General features: G+C 36.5%; 1 protein-coding gene across 1 annotated transcript; it reads left to right on the top strand.

Annotated features, from left to right (window-relative positions):
* Positions 1–16,064: 16,064 nt before the first annotated feature.
* LOC149088922 (uncharacterized) lies at positions 16,065–24,290 on the top strand. The gene is made up of 3 exons (XM_089250860.1): positions 16,065–16,271; positions 21,708–21,762; positions 23,654–24,290. Exons 2-3 carry the CDS (start codon positions 21,726–21,728, stop codon positions 24,259–24,261), a joined length of 645 nt encoding a protein of 214 aa, XP_089106986.1. The 5' UTR covers positions 16,065–16,271; positions 21,708–21,725; the 3' UTR covers positions 24,262–24,290.
* The last annotated feature ends 823 nt before the right edge of the window (positions 24,291–25,113 follow it).

Here is a 25,113-nt window from a genome sequence, read left to right as displayed (position 1 = left end):
GATCGGATGTTATTTATTACACGTGCATTGCAAAAGAGCGTGCATATTAAAAGATGTTTCGCTTTCTTCAGTTTTTGAGAAGTTTCTAGATGGCGATTCTATCAAAAACTCCATCGCAGTCAAATAACACTTGGGAACTAAGATTATACGAAACCATCACCCAGATGAGAAATTAACAGAAAATACTTCACTGGTAAAATGAATAGATCTATAAATATGGCGGAAAGAGAGGGAAAACTAACTTCGTTCCGATCGTTTTGGCTTCCGAAGTAAACAACTTTTCCTCACCCCTGACTCGAGACGCATCTCAACAACATCATTCCTAAGGAAAGTTAAGCTTGTGCGAAAATGAAGTAAGGTCACGCAATCGAATTCGTTCGAACTTTTGCAGGCAGCAGCAGCAGTAATTATTAGCGCTAATCGAATCATGTCCCGAGGAATTCCTTATACTCCTCAAACAGCACAAGAGTCTCGCTCTCTTATTTCGAAAGTACTTAGAAGAGAATGTATATAACCGCGCTGTGGATCCGAATCAAAACATCGCTGTAGAGAAAACTCCATTAGTTACGCTTTTGAATCAACGAGGGAACTGTTAAGTCTATCTGAGAAGAGCGTGTTTATAGTTGTCCACGAGAGTACTTTAATAGGCTATTCACTGGGATTAAGGGAGGGTATTTCTAAAGCTAGAGGTAGTTTATGTATTAATGGGAATGAGTGTATATGTATATAGAGGTGAATCAATCATCTTTTATAGGATGGGATGATTTCTGATAGGGATTGTCGAAGTGAAATTTATTGGGTGACATTACACTGATTCAACGACATGATATACCCATTTTATGGACTTTTAACTGAGTCTTTAACGTTTTTGACGTTTAGCATCAATTATAGACTGTCGGTGACGCTGCGAAATAATGTTATTTTCTCACAAGAAAGTTCATGGTGACATCGTTTGGTTAGGAGACATTCAAGTATTACGTTAGCATCGAAGGAGGGGGGATTTCAAATTTGCTGACTTTTGATGACCAGTGGGGGGGGGGGGGTGAATGATGCTTACGTCATTAACCAAGTAAGTGCTCTACAACTGTGCCACATGCCGCTTAAGTGCTCTACAACTGTGCCACATGCCGCTTAAGTGCTCTACAACTGTGCCACATGCCGCTTAAGTGCTCTACAACTGTGCCACATGCCACTTAAGCACTCTACGACTGTGCCACATGCCATTCAAGGTATCTCTAAATGTGCCACGTATCACTTAAGTGCTCTGGAACCGTGTCACGGGTCAGTTAAGTGATCTGTGAATGTGCCACGGGCCTACTTGAGTGTTCTGAAATTGTGCCACGGGCCTACTTGAGCGTTCTGAAAATGTGCCACGGGCCGCTTTAATTCTCTGGAATTATGCCACGGGTCACTTAAGCGATCTCTAAATATTTCGCTTAGTTCATTTCTACAAAATTTGGTTTGGGGTGACGGGCCACATCAAATAACCCCGAGGGGCGCATTTAGTCCGCAAGCCATGGGTTCAACATATATGGCTCAGAGGATGGGTCGCAATGAGTTTCTTAAAAATAAATAGAGTTCTTAGCCTTCAAATAGCATTGAAATTACCAGAAATTGATTATAATAGCATATAAAGGTATTTCCTTCCGAAATTTAAATTTTGAAAATATTTTTTTGCAACAAAAAAATAAATTTTCGATCGTCTGGGGGGCTGCACGAGCCTCCCCCTCCTCATGCCCCCATACGTCTCTGATCCCAATATGAGGGATAATAATCTTCCGGATTGGCTCACAAATACCGCACGGTGATTGGATGTAGGGCATAGAAATCGCCAACTCAGTGACAGATCGTTTTTTTGCGCACAACGATGGATACTAGCAACTGCAGCGGAATTTTTAGTCTGAATATTCTGAGTGAGGATGAACTACTTGCGCGTCGTCACGAGCAGGCAGCAGAGGCCTTATATCTCTACTTGAGCATCGATGAGATGCCGCTTTAAAGTACCAGAATTGCACACCAGTATTTTTGTTGGATCAGTGAGTGAGTATATCGCAAGCAATCCACTTGGCAAAGCTGGATCTGTTAAAACGTCAAAAATTGAAAATATGAAACGCATTTTGCGCATCGATCATAAATAATATGCGTTGGATTCGTTCATGAAGACGGAGCAATAAATGTGATCAATACGGTTCGATACCCTCATCAATTCGAATCATGGCTCAAGGGAGCCGTTTTGTGTGAAAATGAACAGCCAGCAGCAGCCCAATAACAAGTCAATTCATTCACCCGGATTCATTACTCTCTGTCTCTGGAGATGCCTCCATACCGAGGCAACGAGGGTGTTTCTCTCTCTCTCTCTCTTTCTGTCTCTATGTACCATTTATCGGATTGCCTGTGCATGCTTTATTATCCGTCTGTCATGTATCGACCCGGCGACATTAAAGGGACACGAGGACTGACAGGATGCAAATGCGGCACGGGCTCTTCAGTGAGAGTGTGAGTGGATTGCGGTCTCACACATGTACACGAGCACGTTCGGGGACTTTACAAATTGGGAGAGTCGAGTAGCCTAGTTTAAATGATTTAAAATTCAATAACGTAATGAACTGACCCAATTTGCATCATCATCATCATCAACTAAATGGTGAACGTGTCCGCGTTCGACGGGATAACCCGTTGGGGGGGATAGCGGATTCGGAACCTTCAACTAATAGGATTATCAGTGACTTATGATCTCGTTCGTAAACAAGCGGAGATGGATATTCGTACTAGAATACATAACGAATGCTGAACGTCAGACATTGATGGCATATCAACTCCTAATGACATGTGAAACATGTGTTGCGTGCGACGAAACGAAAAGGGTGAAAAGGGCTGCTGATGAGGTTCACGCCATAGTGGGTAAATATGATGCTTTACACTATGCAGTGTTTACCGTTGAATGAAAACTACATCAGCATGGCGATAATGTACGAAAGAGAAGGGTGGACAAATCTATTGCCTGACACGCATAGGCATGTTAAAATTTCGATCGGACATGTATTTTTTCCGACCACATGCTCGATGTGCGGGTATATATATAAAGTGTATATATATATATATATTATATATATATATATATATATATATATTATATATATATATATATATATATATATATATATATATATATATATATATATCCATGATTTTGGACCGGGTAAAATTTTTTTGGCACCTCATTTTTTTTATTTGCGATTTGTCCACCGCTGGAAGTCATGATGCGAATGTAGTCGACGTATTTCTATCTATTTCTACGGTCCTAATATTCAGTAGAGTATTGTGGTCATGGTCCCCATTTACTGTAACTGGGCTCATAGGCTAGAATCTTCTGCGGATCTCAAGGCCATGATTTTTTAAGGGCTTTTCAATAAAGTTTTTCGGTTAATTTTACTCTTCAGTAAATTTAACTATTTCGTAAAATTCATCTTACGATAAGGTCGTCAGACGTCCCGGTTTCCAGGGCGAGTCTCAGTTTTTGAGCAGTAAATTTCACTGTCCCGGAAAAAAAAGGGCTTTCGGGAGAGCTGTTTGTCCCGGTTTTTTCCTTCACTATAATCGAAGATTCAATAAAATTACTTTATTTTTAAGTAAAAAAAAATGAAGATGGAGGCGAATTATAAATAGTGACAGGGAGTACGGGTGCGCGTTCTCGTACCGGGGTACTTTCTTTTACAGGAGAGAAATGCATATGAATATTGCGTGAACGCTAGGACCCTTGCTACTACTTACTGGATAAAATCATAACTATCTGTAATTCTGAAAATAAAATATTCATTGTTGGTTTTAAACCGATATGCAGTACAAGAATGAAAAACGTGGTATCAAGCTATAAATTTTATATTTCTGAACTGCAAACCGGTGAAAATTACATGCACTAAAATATCGGTTACTGTAATATTTACCGTTGCCGTTGCTAGTTGATGCGAAGTACCGATACTGTATGTTTATATTTACTGTAGAATTTGATTTTGCTAGAAACTTAAAAATACAGTGACCGATATCATGGCGCATAGAATTTGCACAGGTATGCTGCATAAAAATAAAAACTTATTGTTTTATACCACATTTTGTTTCTTTTCATACAGCGTATGTGTTCAAAACCAACAAATATTTTATTTTAAGAATTATACAACAGATAGTTTTGTTTTTATTCAACAGGTGGCAGCAGTACTCTTAACTTAACGTAGTTTCTCGTATTTATTATTATTGAAGTATAAATATGGAGTATATCAGAATCAGAAGGTCGGGAAATTTTCATTTTTTTTCACCGGTTGGAGAGTTATTTCTCCCATTCATGCCTGTTCACGAAAATGTTCACTCAGTTCCAGCGGCCTGCAATGAGAAAAATATTGAAGAACACCGAACTAAACTGTACAGACTCATGCATGAAAGCCAATACGTACTATCAGCCACATTGCCTTACAAATTCGGCACAATGTGCCCTCCGAAAAATATTCTTAAAGATGTCCCGGTTTCTATCAGTGAATTTGCGTTAAGTCCCGTAATTTTATTATGATTTGTCCCGGTTTCTTAGCCGCATGATCTAGCCACTTTATTCTAGGCCTGCCCAAGTGAGGTCCTGTACCGTAAATCGCGTGTGATTCTCTAATTGTAACTTGGTGGCGTCTTTCTCTTTTCTGACTCCAACAGCGAGCAAAAGTAATTGTAATTACCGGTTTGAGTAATTTTAGATTTTTAGTTGGTGACCGAAAAATTCCCCTTTTAAATTTTTTATTTCTTTCGGTATTTCGATTATTAAAAAATTTACATTGATTTCGATATTTTTTACGCAGATAAATTAATTCGTTTTAAATATAATTTTGTGTGTAATTAAGTCCAGTGATAATATTTTTCGGTCATGTGAAATGTCGATTTCGGACATCTACTGTTTTAAGTTACATGCCCGGTTGGACATGTGAATTTTTAGGGATTTGTCGAGCCCTAGTCCTCAATAAGGAGTAGTATGAGATGGTCATTCCCCTGCTTGCGTATCTACGGGATCTCTGCCTTCAGGCGAAATTCAGATATTTCTAACTGATACTGAAATATTTTATCGTTTGGGACAATTATCATATTTGTATTTCACCAAACTTAATATTTCAGGATATATCCATTATATTGTTGGGAAAATGAATCGAAAGATAAATATGGGGTGCTCCAGAAAGGATTTCCTAACTTTGAAATGAAATATCTTGGAAATAGTGACGGAAGGAAAGTTAACAATAAAAGTGGTAAGGTTTTTTGATGGACAGGAGTAGAATTTTAAATGCATTAGGTCGCAAAATTAGCTACAATTCTAACTAAAAGATAACGTCAAAGTCGTTTCATTTCACAATTATTATTCTAAAACTCCTCAACGCTCTACCAGTTTGAACAGCTGAACTCTAAGGCATAGGCACGCATCCATAGTGGTAGAGACGTTGCACGAAGGTATCTCCAAGTTCCATTCTTCACTTTTGTCCTGTTCTTGGCAGCCAAGGGAACCATTCACAATCCATCGGGATGTGATTTGGCACATGTTTGCGAAGCTGATTCTGCTGTGAAACCAGTCAGAACCACTCGTTCTGGACGTGTTGTCCACTTTCCAGATCGTCTACAGTGCTCGTGATCACTGATGCTACTCCATAGTACGCGATCACCTCTTATTACTCGTGATCACTGGGGAGGGAGTGTGTGGTGTCTCACGCAGACGACCCCCCAAGAGTCGGGTCAACGACCTCGAGTGTGCCACGTGATCCCGGGTACTGGAGACGACCGTCTGGAAAACAGCAGAGCAGAGAGTCACTGCACACGAAAGCGTGAGGTTCGAAAATTTCTATGCCTGTCTTATTTTTTCATTTGCCAAGACAATCATTATGTTTGTGTCGTCATAATAAATGTTTATTCCGATGCTGTGGCTCTGTGTGGTGACTCCGCAAATATAACCAACTGTTATAAGAACTGCGGCGTCATCTATCAGCCAAAGTCGTAATTAATCCCACAAACCGGCGTATTCGAAATTCCAGGCCTGTCCATTATATCTACCACTGTTTCCAAGAAATATTTATAAGAATATTAAGTCCTTCCTGGAGCATCCTGATTAACTGGGTGAAATAGTCTGAAAGACTATGATTAACGAGTAAAAATATTAGTCAATAGAAAAAAAATTCAATTCAACCTATATTATCTGATCAATGTCACAATAACTCCTGACATGCAATCAACCGACAGACATGACAGAAAAATTCAAAAAAACGATACGATGGTATATCCAGCGAAATAGCAAGAGACATCTAACTTTTCGTCTCTTGAATGAATTTTCAACAATTTTTATCTTCTCTACTCTTTCTCTCTTCACCAGGCGCCAGTGAACCGATCAATACAAATATCTCGTCCCTATAACTTCTTAAAAGGAACGAAAAGTATTTTGTCCCGGAATTCACGGGGAAAAGTCGGAGGAAACGCACTTTGAGTAATTTTCCTTTTTTTTTCTTTAGAGAGACAAAGGCATTGATTAATGGTACTTGGCCACTTTCGACCTTTTAAGAGGATTAGGTAACGTCTATTCCAGGAGGACGTAAAAATGTCGAGTTTGAAGGACCACCTGAAGTTTATAACACTAACCAAGTACCCGAGATGTCTCTTGAGGAACGCTCTTGAACACACAATCCGGAAAGTTAGATGGAAAAATCGGCTCTCTCTTAAAATGTAAGCGCCTCTGTCTTGAAAAATCTCGACGTTAATGTGTTTAGTTTGTTCTAAATAGATAAGTGTTGATGAATCTACGCATACGGTATGACACGGAGAAGAATAAAGATTGCTTTCGCCATAATTACACGGAAAGTTTGGTCTTGAATAGACCGGAACGTGTTCAATGAAGTTATGGGGGACACGATTAGGCCGAAAATATTAGAAAGGGATTCTTCACACTTATCTGCAATCTACATTTAAAAAAAATTCCACACTTACTTTTTTAAGGTTGTGCTGTATCACAAAGTAGCGAAGTAGGTTCTGAGGAAAATTGAGAACTCTTGATATATTTTTCTTTTCCCTTGGATGGAAAGTTCCTCCAACTTAAAATTGAAACGTTGCATTCCAACAACTACAAAGTACTAGATGACTGATGTTGGTCTTTCTAACAGCGAGGTTTGTTTTCCGTTACATGTCTAGTCACAACACACCAGAGAGAGGCACATTCGTTTTTTCTTTTGTATATTTTCAATCCCTGCTTATTCAAATATTAGACGGCAGCACTTAGCCGTGGAAGGCACTCTGGGGGGGGGGGGTCATCAAAGAAGATGGCAAAGATTGCTGCTGACCGAGTTCCTTTGGTGATCGAAGAAGAAGACCAAAAATAGCTTCTGTTTTAGTTCCTTTGGTGATCGAAGAAGAAGACCAAAAATAGCTTCTGTTTTAGTTCCTTTGTGATCGAAGACGATGGGTCAAAAATAACTGCTAATTGATCTCCTTATGACCGAAAACAGCTTCTGATTGGATTCCTTGGTCATCGATGAATATGAACCAAAAGGCACTGCTAATTGACCTCTTTAAGATATCGAAGATGACCAAAGATGACTTCTGATTGGGTTTCTTGATGATCGCTGCTATTACCCTCCTTGAGTCATCGAAAACGGTAAACAGAGATTACCGCTAATTCAGTGAATTGGTCATCGAAGAACGTAACTTAATTAGCAGATTTTTGGTCATCTTAAGATCTTAAGATGACTAAAGATCGCTGCTAATTGTTCAAGTTGGGTTTTTTTCCCCAAGACATATTTGACTAATCATTGTCATAATTCGCCGAAAAAAAGGAAGCCATCGTTATCTTCTGTCAGGACAAATAACTGGTACTTTCGCCCAGTCCTGCGAACTCCAGATTACTAAGAGAGAGAGAGAGGACAGTACGTAATATATGTATATATAGTTCTCCTCTCTCTTTCTCTCGTCATTTAAATATATATATATCTACACACACACACATATATATATATATATATATATATATATATATATATATCGTTTAGATCAGTGTTTCCCAAAGTGGGCAATATCGCCCCCTGGTGGGCGATGGAATGGTCCAAGGGGGCGATAGAACCTACTGATTTAACATAGGATCCTATGGGTTTACTTGAGTTGGGGGGTGATGAGCGGAAACAAATTTCTGATGAAGGGGTCGATGGAACAAAAAGTTTAAGAGACTATGGTTTAGATGATTTACAGACTCACTGTTGTTTGTAAACTTATTCTTTTTGTGTGCTGTTCAAAAATAACCTTATCCAATGGCACTTGCCTTTGCCTCTTTTTTAGGATTTCTGAGAAAGAGCAAATTGCAGTGTTCCTTGGACAGATTGCAGCATGCTACAGCTTTATTTGGGTGGTTCTTTTCTACAAAGTTTTGCACAAATTCCCACATTCTACACATCTCTATAATCTCATTTTATGCGAAGGACCCCTCCTTACTTCTGTCTTCCTCAGACTTGATACCGTCCATGAACTCTTGCTGGTGCGTGCAAAAGAGATCCATAGCTTCATCTACCGTCAACTTTTCACCAATAGTTCTTGAATGCCATCCTCATGCACCTTCAGAATCCATGGTCTTCCCCAAGCATAAAATCACTTCCACAAGTAGTGACTCTTGTTCATGAGTTAGCCCTCCTTAAAATTACGTTCAATAATACAATCAACCCACAACTTTTTTTTCCAAGCAGAATTTAAAGAAAAAAATTCAGGTACACATACGCATGGCTGGTATGTTACATCTAGTTTCGTATCGTAAATATTCACACCGCACGTGTGTTAATTTTTCGACTGAGGCTCGCTTACCGGAGACCGTACGGGAGAATATTACCCTAAATCCCATAACACGTGTGTGGGTGAAAGCAAAAAACTATCAGCTCCGTTGAGATAACGTGAAAATAAATAAAAAAAAGCGCAAAATATTTGCTCGTAATGCGCTAAACAATCGCTCGTTAACAGAGTCAAAATTTGTTTAATTGCTATGTATATGCATATGTATGTACACATATGTATTTCTCCTTCCTCTATTTAAGTTCTTCACGCATTTCGGAATTAAGCTAAGGAACTAAGAGTAGTTTAATAAAACTGTTGAGTTGAATACGAGATCTCTTGTACATGAAAGAAGTCGCTCTCTGTTTAGCGTATTTCGTCAAATCTCTTCGTGTAAATACGTGTAAAATAGTTGTTCTCTAAATAAATCTGTGATGTCATGCAAATTGCATAGCTGCCAAGTCTCCCTGATTTCTACTCTATCTCACGGACTCCCGAAAAATTCTTATATCTCCCGAATTTCGCTCGTGATTGTAACAAATCCCTACATGTAGGGGAAAAAATTATTACCCAAGAATTTACCCGAAAACAAACTGCGGTTTCATAAGTAATGAAAACATTTTATTGCTTCATTCCCTGCTAGTTTCAAGGACTTGTGTGCGAGGCATGATTCGGAACAGTATTTAATGCAAATTTTACTATACGGGATGACCAAAAAAAAGGCTTTCAGTTCCCTAATGGGGAAAAAATGCTTGCTTTAATCACAGAAAAAAAAGCCATCACATCATCGATATTTCCCTCCTAAATAATTTATTACGGAATACCCCGTACGACGATATCGGAAATCGATATCTTGTCTTCACAAAACCCTCATCACATGCCCGTGATCAATGTCCATAAACTCGTATATAATGAAGCCGATGAGCGTCATTTCAACAACGTTACACTATGAGTATTTACGTATATAGTCGTACTTAAATACTTACTACTGACATGCGCGGGAAATGCTAATATACAGTTGACACCGGTTATTATAATGACGGGTAATGTTGTCATTCGGGTATGCGTACTGTTATCATTTCCGTAAAGAACAGAACAGACCTATATCATAACAGGGGTTAAAATTCATCTCACGTTATCGGGACTTCGGATTATGTTTTCGATTTTTTTTCCCGTCAGAAGTTATTTTTTTGCGCATTATGAAGCTAAGGTTTAACTTACTGGTTGGGAATTTTGTCTATCGCGGCTATTAGTATTTATACAGTCAAATCCCGTTTTAATGAATACCATTACAGTGAAAATCTCGTTTTATATAACGAACACTTTTCTAATATCCAGGTAAGTTTAGATAAGAATAATGCAAAAACCTGTAATTCCTTTATAACGAAATGATTTCTCTGGTCTCTTGGAGTTCGTTATAACGGGATTCGACTGTGTTTACGTTTTTTGCCCCGTAATTTATCGGGCAACAAGACTGTCTAGGAGGCTAAAAGGTGTTCTCTAGCCCCCTCCCTTGTTGACAAACATTTCCGTACTTAACACTGTAATAAGTTTGTAATATTCGCTGTCACCCATGTAAGTGTGGAGCCACTTTTCCAATGGCCTTCTTATAGTGAAGGCAAAAAGCGTAACGAGAAAAAAATACCACTTTTTCTTTAGTCCTTGTTGTGTTTCTTTCAGTTGACCAGATTCAAATTTCTTTTCCCAGGAGTAACATTAAACAGTTCCTCACCGTATCATCACCGTATTTGCAAACGGGACTTTCGGATACAGTTATAATTCGGTTATTGTTATCAGAAACCCTGACTCCTTATGTGATGACATCAAGTGGCGGGACTATATTTACTTTTCACATGGCATGCATTCGAAAAATTCGAATTCAATCTATGAGTATAGTAAATGTATGTTTTTATGTAAATTATGGTAATTGTGAGGATATGAGTGTTGGATAAATCCCAAATTACTATAAATAAAAACCCTGCATAGTTCGATTTATGAATATTTATGAGTTTTTCATGAATATCCGCGTTGGAAAACATTGAAATTTCCGAAAAAAGAATTTTTTTCCTATTTCTTTTAGTCGACGACAAAATAAATATTTTAAATGTGCAAATTTTTTAACTGTGAGTTTTTTTTTCTCTTATGCATATTAAATTCTTTTTGAACATAGTTTTCGCGAAAGAAGTATAAAATTCGACATATAAATCTAATATTTCTCTATTTCTCAACGTTATGTTTCGATTAGTATTGTTTGTAAATTTGGATAAGAATTTTTCGATTTGCTTCGTGAAATATCAATGTTGTCTGTCCTTTTCTTTATTTGTACTTTAAATATTTATCGAAAGAAAAATTTTTCAAAATTGTTTTTTGTTTTTTTTGCCTCTATCGTATAGAATGGTGTGTATGCAGAGAATATAATATGTAAAATTTACAACAATGTGTGTGATAGAGTCAAAATACTTTTGTAATTTATGTAAAATGTTTTTATCTGTGAGTGTAGTAGACCTTGAGAATATAGAGTAGTTTCGTGAAAGTATAAATGGTATTTAGGATTCTCTTAAATGAACAGTTTTTTTCTTCTATTTCATTTTCTACAAAGCCTTATTTCATAGGAAAATAATCAACACATTTCCCTTTTTCTCCCATTTTCATTAGAAAAAGGTTCTATTCTCATGAAAACAATTTTTATCTATTTTTATCATTCATCAAAACATTTCATCTTATTTGAAAAGACGATTATTTTCAACAGAAATATTTTATTTCCTTCTAAAAAAACTTATTCAAATCATAAATGTGCATATTTTTTTTACGATATTTATTTAGTGTATTGCAATTTATTTTTTAACATTTTATTGTCTTTGAAAAGTTCACTACCGTAAACAAAATATTCTTTCTTTTTTCTAAAAATTTTCTTTTCAAGATTAAATTCACACATACACGTATTTTTATCATGTAAATTTGAAAATTTATTTTTTATCGAAATCATTCCAACTTCATCGAAAACCTCATTCATTTTCATCAAAACAAGTTCTTCATTTTGATAAAAGAAAATTTGTTTCATTTTCACCTAAAATTTTTCGTTTGTAACGAAACATTAATATCATATTCAATAAAAAAATTAGTTTCATTTTTTGAACAAAAAATTAGTTTCGGTTTCGTTAAAAACTAGTTTCGGTTTCATTAGAAAATCGGTTTCGTTTTCACCAAAAATTAGTAGTTCCGTTTCTGACAAAAAGCGGTGCAATTTTCAATAAAAAATTTATTTGATTTGAAAATGCTCTTTTGATATCATTTCAAAACGCAAGTTTTAGTTATTTTATATTTTTTTCAGTTTCTTTTTGTTCCTCTGAAACGTATTTATTTATTGTACTGAATCCCCCGCCCCCATTCCCAGTATACTATAAAACTGAATTTCTTTCTGTTTGTTTCTAGTTCAAAATTGCATTATTATTCTATCCCTGCTGTAAAATTTAATTCCTGTTTTCTCATCGAGATAATATTTTAAATTCGAAAAAATTAAATATTGAATAATTTAATTTATATTTCTGATTAGATTATCAGAGATGTCTATAATTCCAATAAGACATTTTTGTGTAGAGTAATTAGGTTTTAACCTCCCAGAACGAATTAAATGTTTTCTTTTGTATTTCAGGTATGAAATCATCAATATTAATCATTTCCACCTCAAAGATCGAGTGAAATTATTATTTTTCCAACTCAAAAATTTTATTTCCATGAAATATAAAAAAAGGAACTTTTTCCCCGAAATTTTCGTAGAAATCAAGCAAGGAAGAAAAACAAAATATGATTGCAGTCAAAAGCTATTATTAGAGCTACAAATAGAATTTAAATAATAAAATCTAGATAATAAAAAAATAATAATAATATATAATAATAAAATACTAAATATTATAATAATAAAATAATAAATATTATAATAATAAAATAATAAATATTATAATAATATAATAATAAAATAATAATTAAAAAATAAAATTTAAATAATTCAATCTATTTAATTAAATGGGACAAATTTTATGCCGAGGATTGCATTTTATCTGATTTAGGTACTTGAACGTTTTTCTATGTAATGTTATTGATGGAATTTTGTGGCAGAATCGTGTACGAATTTTCAATAACAGTCATCGGGACATCCTTTGTTATGTTTTCCGTGCGATGCACATTAGTCCCCCCCCTCCTCTCTATTTATGTTTTTACCTCAATTCTAAGAAGGTTTTTTTTCCGGTATCAACATATTATTCGCTACTATAGCAACTCAATCGAATCGATTTGATTCTTTCGTGTATTATTAACTTGTTTTTCCTCTAATGGAATATTTGCATAAAGTAGCGGACAAAGCTATCTCGTATAAATCTCTAATATGTAAGCAGTGTCATCTCCTATTATAAATTCCCAGAATTGAAAACCATCAAACCAACAATTAACGCCTTTCTGTAAATGGGTTATTAACTATAAATATTGTTTGCGATGTTACATTTTTCACTGTAATGCGCGGGAAGACGGATCTGGATATTACATAATTGTTGTCAATGTATTCATTGTATTTACCCACCTTTGTTTTCTCTGGATTTATAACTGACAGCCACGACACCGCTGTTGTAATTAGTTAAAGGGCATTGAAATTTATTTCCTCGGGAACGTTTTTTGTTTGTGTAGTGTACAGTAATTGTATCATTGTGAAATGTGTCACTGGACCTCTCTCAGTTAACTTCGTGACTTCGATAAAATGATCGCTAGTGATAATTGTTGTTGTTTGGTCTTTGTTATGTCATTTATTATGATACGGGTGAAAAATCTTATTACGCTACCTCGTCCGACTACCATATATTGCACAAGAGAACGCCTCTTGAAAGAGTCTATTTCATTATGAGGGGAGACGTACTAGATTTCTCCAAGGTTACTAAAAACCGTGGTTACCAATAAGATGCTCGTCTACCACCGTGACGGTTGCCGTCATGGTCCCAGGTTCAAACCTGGCGAAGAATATAGATAAGATATTTTCCCTTACGAGCTTGAGTCGACCACCGATAAACGACGTCTTCATTTCGAACCCAACTTATTAATGGCAATAAATTGTAATATAGCGATAGGGCCAGAGTTGGTGTTTGGTGAAGTAGTTACCGGAATTTATTATTTGTTTGGCACACACACACACACACACACACAAATCCATTTTTGGTCGCCAAATATAGTAGCCGCCGCTCGTAAGAATCACGTTCGGTTCAGTCATTTTGATTGTTATAAGCAGTTCATTCTTATATCCGGAAATATTTTGCTGTTACTCTTACAGTTACAACTGGAGTACTCAAGGGAAGTGATAGGTGGAAAAGCTCCATGCTGGATTATGATGGTTTTAAAGTAAAAACTGGAAAAAAACTTGTTTCTTATAGGATATTTTAATTTCTAAAAATTTTAAATTATTTTAAACGTCGATCAACGATCGTTTAACAGCGATCGTTTAAACAGCATTCGCTGTTAATGTAGACTGACAAAAGAGAAGTTACACAGTAAACTGTACTATTACTGTACTATTGCCATGCCTTCATCCCGCACACACATACACAAGGGTGGGGCTGACGGAGCTCCAGCCCTGTTATACAGGACGATTCTCATCATTTTTTATTTTTTCATGCTATAAACTGACTATAAATGGCCCCATCGGAAAGTCTGGACCGAGCAACAACCAAATATTCCAGCCCAGGGCTCTGCTCCAGGATATGGGGCCATGACTACTGTCCGAGCGCATAGCTCTAGATCAGAGGCTCCCAAGCTTTTTGGTCCATAACCTCCTTATTCAGAATATTTGTAATCGTCCTTAAGTTGATTAAATATTAGAACTTCTGCTGCTATCTAGTGAGCATAGTTGGAACCAAAATTTCAACTACTCGTGTCCGTACAGAAGTTATAGTCTAACGCAGCGGTTCTCAACCGGTGCTCCGCGCAGCCTTTGGGACTCCGTGTGAACTTCCCAGGGGCTCCGCGACAGCTCGAGAAAAATACAAAAAAACAGTAAATTCGAAAAAAATAATTATAAGTATTTTTGAATAATAATAATAAATCGGCAATTTTGATGGATGTGCCAATAAGGATGGAATAAAATCTTAAATTAACCCTGGGATTGAGTTGAGGGAAATAATTCTGATCTGAGGAAATTCCATGCACACTCACATAATAACGTTAGAGAGAGGGGGGGAGGGAGAGAACGATTTTTTTCCGTCCAGAATTGGCAGTGACTACTTAGCCGGCGTACATGCACCTCGTATTAACATTCTTTTGAGCCATTGGTAACGAATTGATACATGCAAGTACGTTTTATGTATATATGACAGGCCCTAATGTATTTGGGTTTTCAGTGTTATGCCAGTTTCATATTGTACAGGTGATGCCAACTGCCTTCTGTATCTTGGGTCGGAAACTACAAACGCCTGAATTTTCATGTAATGTAAGTGTCCTATTGAAGGATGTTCGGAGAGACCATTTCAATTTCTATTTTCTGCCATAACGTGGCAAATAAATGAAGCTCCATATTATTTTTAAATTAATGCCAACAAATTCATCCATATCATCAGCCAAACATGATATTTTCATTCCCAAAAAAATAGTTTTAATGTAGACCTACCGACCTTTTTGGACTACCCCAAATCAGTCTGTAGTCACAAAAAAAAATTCATCATTTTCCTACCCTCTTTCTCCAAAAGAAGTCAGTTTTTCGAAGTATCTAATTTTTCTTTTCCCATTAGCTCGGAATCTGGATGGTTTTATTTTTTCCTCATAAGGCGCCATCTATCTTCTTCAAGAAGAAGTTTCTGTTGTTGTTTTTTTAAAAAGGATCTCCTCTCTTCATTAACCAGTTTTTCAGCTTAAGGAAGGACTGTCTGGAGAAAAACAAAACTGGTTCCAAGCCCACAAAGCTAATGGATAGCATTTCTTTCTTCTGACGGATGTTCTACCGACTGAAAACGACGCCTTATCCTGAAATGTTGGTGAATGAAAAATAGTTAAGAGTTGGAGAAAAAGAACTGAACTGATTAGACAAAACCACTCTGGAAATTTCTCTCGTAAAGAAATCCGGTTGATAACACATCGATATTTTTACGAAATCCAGAAATCTCTTACTTATCAGGAAAGGCATATTTGTTTGCGTTCTATTCTACTTTATCTAACGTTTTTTTTTTTTTTTTTGGAAACTAATCGGGTTTGGCAGTTGCAACCTTTGTATCTCGGCATCATCTTTCATTCCCACGAGGCAATACAATACCGATAGATAAAGATTTTTTACCTGGAAATAAGATTTCAAAAGAATTATTACTTCGGATATTACAATGCACATGTTGTTGATATCGTGTGGGCACTAGGTATATATACGAGGTAACCATACGTATATAAACCACGCTGAGATTTCTCCGCCCAAGTCACTGCTTCTCAACAATATTAGGGAAAAGGTAACGGTGTGATATTTATCTATGAAGAAAAATTATTTATTAACTAGTAAAACCAAAAATGTTGGTTTTTATCGGTTTCTAACTTCTTTTAATAATATTAATTATAATTTTAAAATAATGAAATTAACCACGTAAATACCTTTTCAGATTTGGAAGTATTTTGTCTAATTTACGTTATGATTGTGATCAGTTAACATTAGAGCCATAGGTATTTAGAATTTATAAATAATTAATTTTATAGCGTCAATATTTTTTGTTATATTTCTATTTTATTTTACTCTTGAATTTTCTATATTACGGGTTTTACCCTGAAAATGCTTATTAGTGTAAATGATATTAGTAATAATTTTCCTTTTAAAGAAATGAATACAGGTAAGTTGAAAGCAATTTGTGTAAAGAAGTAGCATCCATTGTACATATGTATGTACTTAATTTATAATTTACATATGTACTTAACGACAGGCAAATCCAAGACGCCATGGTGACTAGAAAATTGGTATTGGCACCTAAAATTTTTATTATGTGATTGCTAAATCTCGGAGTTCAAGGATGGCTCAAAATTTTCCGCTTTCATAATAAGCTGTCTTCCAACACGGGAAAGGGTCATCAAGTCCCAGAGGAGTCGGAAAAACATTATTGAAGGCACTTTTTATTGCGAAAACGTCATGCCCGGCTCCTATGAAATTTGTCTGGCACCCAAAGTTTTTCTGATTTGTCAAGCCCTGTTTAACAATACATTATAAATGCAATATTTCTTTACGAAAATAAGTGTCTGTTATATACATCGATTAAATCTAAATTTTAATATTTACCTGTAAAATTTCGAAATGCAGTTGAAGGAAAAATCAGATTTGTCATGCGATTTTCAGGCCGCACCATTTTTCTTCATTTTTCATTACTTTCATTCTCATCTTTTACATTTTTGAAATATTTTCATTTATGCATATATTTCTTTTCCTTCATTTTTCTCCTTTATTTTGCCATTTTCTTTTCATGTTCTTTGTAACCTCTCCTCTCCAAAAAAGTACACCTAGACATCATTTTTAACTGTTATAGACAGTCAATGATTCTTTTTTCAAGTTAAGACCTGAGGTACACAAATATGAGAACTTAACTCAAATTCTCCTAGTAATCAGATCGCCCTAAATTAAATAAATAATCAATTAACTAAAAAAGTTATTAGCATTTTGACATACAACAAACGCAAATCAATCAAAAAAAAAAATTAAATACCAGTTTTGGCACAGGTTTGAAGAGGATAAATCTTTATATTATTTATATTAATTCCATTTATTTTCCTTTTTTTTTCATTTACAGTGTTTCCATTTCATTTTAATTTATTTGATTTTCATTCTTTTTCATTTATTTCTATCTTTCTGTTTTCATTCTCGTTTCTATGCTTTCCGGTTCTTATCATTCATTTTTATATCGTCATTTTTTTTCTTTCATTTCCTTTTATTCTTCTTGATTCCTATTTTCTATTTTCCTCACTATTTTGTGTTCCGAATTTTTATTCATCCTTAACTATTTTGCTTTTAACTGCAATTCGCAATTTAACCCCCTTTTTTCAATTCATCCATTTACTCATTTCTATGATGTTTCTTATCTTTTTTCATTTCTATGATGTGTCTTATCTTTTTTCATTTCTTTTCGTTTTATTCCTTTTTCATTCCATCTTCTTGAATTCCTTTTTCTTTCTTTAACTTTTTTTCATTTAAAAATTTTTTCCCGTTTTCATCCCTTTGTTTCCTATTTTCCTTGGTTTTTACTTTTGCGTATTTTCCCTCTTTTATATTCCATTTTACAGCCTGTAAATTTACCAAAAACATAGATCTTAGTGAATAGCGATGATATTATATGATCAAAAAATTCCTTTTCAAACACTTAGAAACAAAGAAAGAAACTGAATGAAATTATTTGAAAAAAAAATCAATATAAACATTTAATTGTCTTCCTGGGGGGAAGATTGGCAACGTTCGAGACGTTTTTCATCGCCGAAAGTTGCCCTTGCGGGTGATTCTGTGGGTGGGAACAAATCAGGTAGGAGCGAATATTAGTGAGTCTCTGTCAGAATACCGGGATTTACTATTATCCGCTAGGGAGGGGGGTTCAGATGTGGCAGTGATTCCAGTGCTGCCAAGGGGTAGTAGGGGATATAGGAGTAGGATCCACCAATTCAATATAGGCCTGAAGGACATTTGCTCCTCACTTGGGGTCACGTTCTTGGAGCTTCCCGCATTTACCGATAGGTGGCTTCGTTCGGATGGGATCCATCTAAATAAGAGAGGGGTCTGGGAGGTTTACGATAGTCTTAGGTCAGGTTTTTTACTCCCAGACCACGTAGTCGGGAATGCGGGTTAGTTAATGATAATCACAACAGTACTGACGGGGAATTACCCACCTCTGACTTGGATGGCTTCTCGATTGACAACAAACCACCGGGCAAATTAAAATGTGTGTTAATAAATGCCAGGAGCTTGGGTAACAAGAAAGATTTTTTAGAAACTATGATAGTTGTGGAGGACTTGGATCTTATAGCCATTACAGAATCTTGGGCAAACGATGGGGATGAATCTTTCTTACACATCTCCGGATACGATACTTTTTTGAGAAATAGATCTGATAGGAAAGGGGGTGGAGTGTTGATATACGTGAAATCATGTTTCAAGGCTAGAGAGTGTAACGTGCAGAGAAGTGATATTGAAACCATATGGGTTGAACTTGAGAACAAAAGACGTCATAAGCTTATTGTTGGGGTTTGTTACAATCCACCGAATAGGGATCAAAATTATATCGCCAAAATGCATGATGAAATTTCCTACATGTGTAAGCGAAAGAGGGTTCTCATACTAGGGGATTTCAATTACGCGGGTATTGATTGGGAGAACCTTTCATCTGGAAATCAGTATGAAAGAGACTTTCTTAAGTTGGTGCTCGAAAATTTTTTGTATCAGCATGTATCAGAAGCCACTAGGGGTACTGCTATTTTGGATTTAGTTCTTACTAGTTCTGAGGATCTAGTTGAACATGTTTCGGTGGGGGAAGAGTTTTCTTCCAGTGATCATCGTATCGTCAGATTTCTCTGTAACTTTTCCTCGGGTAAGGTTGATAACAAAAGACTGGTTCCTTGTTTTCGGAGAACTAACTTTGATGTTTTGCGAAGAAGGTTAGCGGAAGTTTTCAAAGACCGGTTGGAATCAGTAGGGGTGGTAAGTCAATGGGAAGAATTTAGTACGAAGCTGTCCTCTGTTTTGCACGACGTCATACCCTTTGTTCGAAAAAAGCGTGTTTGTACATCACACCCTCTATGGTTCACGGATAGCGTGCGGAACCTTTATCTTGAAAAGAAAAGAGCATTCAGAGAGTATAAAAGTGGACGAGGTGACCTATCATTGTTTACTGATAAAAGAAGACTGTTGAAGAAAGCGATAAGGGATAGTAAAAAGCAAGTTGAATCTAGGTTGGCAGATAACATTGGCTCTGACCCAAAATCATTTTTTCGATACGTCAATAATGGATGTAAGGGGACAGTTGGCCCCCTCTCGATAGGAGGCTCAAAAGTAGAGAGCAATGTAGGCATGTGTAGTGCTTTCAATGACTTTTTCGCGTCGGTTTTTAATGGAGATAATGATATTCGATATACGGGTGTTGCATGGGGTAATAAAACGCTCAACGATATTCAAGTGGAAGACGTGGAGGTCCTAAATCTTCTAAGAAATGTATGTGCAAGCAAAGCACCAGGACCAGATGATATCTATCCCAGGGTTCTCAGGGAAGGTGCTAATGAATTGTTGGGGCCAGTCGCACAGATATATAGGAGTAGTGTTGCTGAGGGTATCGTCCCGAGAGATTGGAAACTGGCTAACGTTGTTCCTATATTTAAGAAGGGTAATAGAGAAGTGGTGTCTAATTATCGTCCAGTGAGTTTGACGAGCTCCCTCTCGAAAATTTTGGAAATTATCATCAAAAGGCAGTTTGTGAAGTGGATAGACGAGAATAATGTATTGTCGGATAATCAGCATGGGTTCAGGAAGGGGAAGTCATGTGTAACTAACCTCCTTTGCTTCTATGATTACGTGACTAAGGCTTTGGGTAAGAGCAAAAATGTCGACGTTGTTTACCTTGATTTCCAGAAGGCATTCGATCGGGTCCAACATGGCAAACTCTTGAAGCGTTTACACGAGATTGGAATAGGGGGCAACTTGCTGAATTGGATAGAATCGTGGTTAAGAGATAGGTCGCAACGAGTTATGGTGAACGGGGAATTCTCTGGTTGGACAGACGTCACAAGTGGAGTTCCTCAGGGAAGTGTCCTTGGCCCCTTACTTTTTTCACTTTTTATCGATAAACTCGATCAGGGTATCGATGGAATTACTAGCAAATTCGCAGATGATGTGAAGCTAATGGGGGTAATCGGGAATGAAAGCGATAGGGAGTTGCTCCAGACCAACTTAAACAAGATTGCAGCATGGGCAAATGAATGGAGCATGACGTTTAGCGTAGATAAGTGCATGGTCGCTCATTTTGGTTCGAACAACCCACGGTTCTCTTACGAGTTGAATGGTGTCACTATCCCGGATGCAACTAGAGTCACCGATTTGGGAATTCTCATTGACGAGCGACTTAAGTTTTCTGAACATTGTTCAGCGGTTGTCAAAAAATCGAATAGAATGCTTGGTCTCATTTTCAAAAAGGTCTCTTCGCGTTCTCCTAAAGTCATTCTTCCGCTTTTTCGAGGCTTGGTTCGTCCTGGACTGGAGTATGCTGTAAGGTTTTGGAGACCATACCTACAGAGGGACATAGACTTGGTTGAAGGGGTGCAGAGAAGAGCTACGCGTGTCCTTATTGGCACACAGGGCTTGAGTTATGAAGAAAGACTTCATTTTTTGAATATGTTTACATTGGATGAACGCAGGTGTCGAGGAGATATGATCGAAGTGTTCAAAATTTTCAATGGGATGGATAGGATGGACCATGAACTTTTAGTACACCGCCAATCGACTGCTTTTACAAGGGGACACCAGTATCGATTGGTGAGGGACAATGCAAGGTTATGGTGTCGCAGGGAATTTTTCTCCAATAGGGTTGTTAATAAATGGAATAGCTTACCCCCGGAGGTAGTAAATTGTAACACAATTGACACGTTTAAAAAGAAATACGATAAACATGTTGGGGTAAATCGGGAAGCTATCCATTCTTAGAATAAGACAACCATAAGTATTCTTTATGGGCATTGTATAATATTTTATCATGTGTATATATTGTTTGTAATTTGTGTTAATTGCATTTTTAATTGGGTTGCTGTATTTTTGAAACATATGACAACCATATTTTTATGGGCATCTTTTTATCAGCCACCTCGTTGGGCATTTTGCCTGTTGTGGTGTTGTATTTGTATTTGTATTTGTATACTTATCAATGTTATTTTTGTTTCAGGAAGAAAAATCTTTCAATATGTACAGAACAATTTACGTAGTCGTAGCTTTATTTGGTAAGCGACAGATATTTCTATATTCCTTTGTCATGAATTTTGAATAAATTCCATTTTTTTATCAAATGTTAGAAGCATCAATAGAAAGTTCTCTAAAAATGACTTGAAACAACAAATATTTGATGTTTCATGAAAGAGATGTTTTTAAAAAATTGACTTATAATTTGAAAATAATCGTTTATTTTTTATCACTTTTGAATAGTTTTTTATTATTTTGTCGAAACATATATATAAGGCCGGGATTACATTATAAAAGTTTGGAAAAAGATCTTTTACAAAACAACAAGTAAACGTATCGGTTACATTCGGGTAAATGTAATGTAATAGGTTTATACCGGTTGTTGTTTTTTTCACGTTTTGTATATAAAAGATCTTTTTTTAAACTTTTGTAGTGTGTAATCCCCCGGCCTAAGGTCCAGATGCTGAACGTATCTGTAGGACAGAAGAATATGAGTTGCTTTTTCTTGTTTTGGCGTGAAAAAATTAACAAACTTTAAGGGTGTCGCGATCCCGAAAATACATTTTTTTTTTCAAAAAGGACTATAAATATTTCATTCAATCGAAAATCATTTTTCGATGTCAATTTAAAATTTAATGCAAAATTTTTAACTTCATATTAATTGGTTATTTTTTCTTTTCAAAATAAAAGAAGGAATTAATAAAATACATTGTAAATGGGTTTTTTTTCAAGAAAATATAATTTAAACGCGATTTTCTCAGATTACAGTTTTTGATCTCAACCGTAAGATTTTAAAAAAAACTACTGCACCAAAAATTCTGAAATTTTGCAGAAATTTTCATTCAACATTATTTTAGAGTAAAATAAATCTCAGATTTTGCAATTAACTTATGGGTTTTTTAAACTTTAAAAATTCATAAAATTCTAATTTATGGTCAGATATACACTCTTTTGAGGTTTTATTTTTCTAAGGCCGGTATTACACTATAAAAGTTCGATAAAATCCTTTTTATAAGACTTGAAATGTCTAACCAATAGAGTTATTGGTTACATTCTAGAAAATGCAAGAGGTGACCTTATTGGCTACATTTTTATACCTTATTGGCTGCAAGTTTTATGAAAGGACTTTTACCAAACTTTTATAGTGTAATAGCGGCCTTAAAAATGTCGAAAACATCGCTGCAAAAAAATGCAGTATTTTTTTTTTAATTTATTTTACTTAGATGAGAGAAACCGATAATTTTTTATGGGCAGTGTATTTTGTTTTACCATAATTATATGTTTGTATTAGTTTTGTTTTATCGTGTATTTGTTTTCTCGTGATACATAATTGCTATTATTTTGGGTTGCTGTATTTTAGTTATTAGGCATCCGTATTTTTTACGATCATCTTTTTCGGCTACCTCTCCTTGTATTATTGTAGTGGTTCATAACCTGAGGCCCCAATGCCCTATGCGACTACTTTCAGAATCTAGAGGAGCTACTCATAAAGCCTGACCCATGTGCACATGTGTGTGATCTGGGGCATTATACCCATGAAAGGCCTATATCATGAGATCTGGTACTCTAATCTTAGCGAGTAGGTTGGGAAATATATTAACTGTTACTTCCTGCTGAGTATGGGATAAAAACAAGCCTGCCATTCGGAATCGGATATAAATTGTAGCTCCCAGTCTAATTATAGCCATCGTGCGCCAAAAATTACCAAATAAAATTAACAGAGTGCCACAAAATTGTTTGCATTTTATTTGCAATTGAATAAAATATTTTCTAATAGTTTTTGAAAAGTCGGCTTCAGGGGTCGTGGCAACCCTTAATGTAATGAAGTGTACCACATACACCCCACACATTCTTTGTCATTTGGATAGGGGAGATAGTTCATGTATATTTTTCAAACTTTTCTCCTCAATATGAACTTTTGTTTGTTTCTAGCCGTCGCATCTGCGACACCACAAGCGAACAGGTACGTGGAAAGCATCCTCTACGGGCCACTAAGAAATGAACTCAGATATCAAAGTCTAACGCCCGCTCCACTGTCAGATTTCACCAGCAAATGGCAGGATAAAATTGTCTTCACCAAAGTCAACGGTACAGCGAACTTCAAGCAGGGACGTCTCAGCGGATTAGACAATGTCAGGAGGTACGGGGAGTGTTACGGCCCATCTTACAGCTTCGGCCAGGTCAACTACAACTGCACGATCTCTTTCGAAAACCTCGCATCAACTCACAAGGTAGACATCAAGTACGGTAAACTGCCCCAAGTGTCGGTTAACGTAACCGCGACCGTAAGCAGGACCTTAATGTACGTCTTATTCAGCGCTCCACCGGCGTCGTCCACCGCTACGGTCAACAGGCTGGATTTCCAACTGGTCGGGCAGGTGAAACCGAAATATACTGGACTGGGAAAGCTGAGCAACCAACTGAAATTCCTGTCCGATTCTTACAAGAGCCGAGTGTCCGCTGATATGGTGTCACTGATTGGCAACAGATTCCGTTATGCTCTCAATAGAGCTGCATCTCAAGTTCAAATACCCCGTTGAAGAAAATAAATTAACATGTTTTTATAGAATATGGTCTTTTTCAATTTCCTGAAGCATTTTTTCATTGAAAAGAGAAGGCAGGCTTTCACGGCCGAAGTTTATAGTAGAATCCATTTTTTTCGGGCCGTGTTCGAAGCATTTTAGAAGCTGACGTTTCGTCCACTACTGGCGGTGGATATATTCAGTGGAGTTGGCGGCAAGCAAGGAGACGAAACGACCTCCTTGGATGACCGTTATCTACTGACGACTTTGCTGAATATACGAAAGAATCAACCTCGTCGTTTGACGTCGAGCAATTGACGGATCGATGTCACGAGGTAGATTCTTCCGCGTTTTCAGCAAAAATGTCAGTAGACATCTCTTAATCACTAGCAGCCCGACTACCTAATTGGTAAGATGCTCGTCTACCAACGTGCAGGATGCTGTCGGGGTCCCAGGTTCAAACCCGGGGGAGGATATGGAAAAAATATTTCCCCTAACGAGTTTGAGGCGACAACCCATCTCATTAATGGCAGTAAATTTATATATAGCGATATAGCCAGAGTTGGTGTTTGGTGAAGTAGTAGATGCCCCTTACGTTAGAGGTTCTGTAAGGATATTACCATGGTTTTCTGCCTGGTATTTCCAGTTCAAGTAGATAACGGTCATATAGGGAGGTCGTTTCGTCTCCTTTATTGCCGTCAACTGCACTGAAGATGGTACCGCAGTGGTGGATGGAACGTCTGCTTTTCCCATTATAATTTTTTTTTACCATTTGAAAAAAATGATCTTCAATAAGGAAAAGGTTGCTAAACACTGAACTAAACCGTACAAGGTTCAGGCTTTTAATGCCAATAGGTAATTTTTCCATTG

Source organism: Pholcus phalangioides, unplaced genomic scaffold (assembly GCF_987345545.1).
Source record: "Pholcus phalangioides strain wild (caught in Gottingen) unplaced genomic scaffold, Ppha-v1.0 ptg000003l_1, whole genome shotgun sequence".
In the NCBI taxonomy this organism is placed as follows: Eukaryota; Metazoa; Arthropoda; class Arachnida; order Araneae; family Pholcidae; genus Pholcus; species Pholcus phalangioides.
Note: the sequence above shows the minus strand (reverse complement) of the source record. Positions and strands in the feature narration are given on the sequence as shown.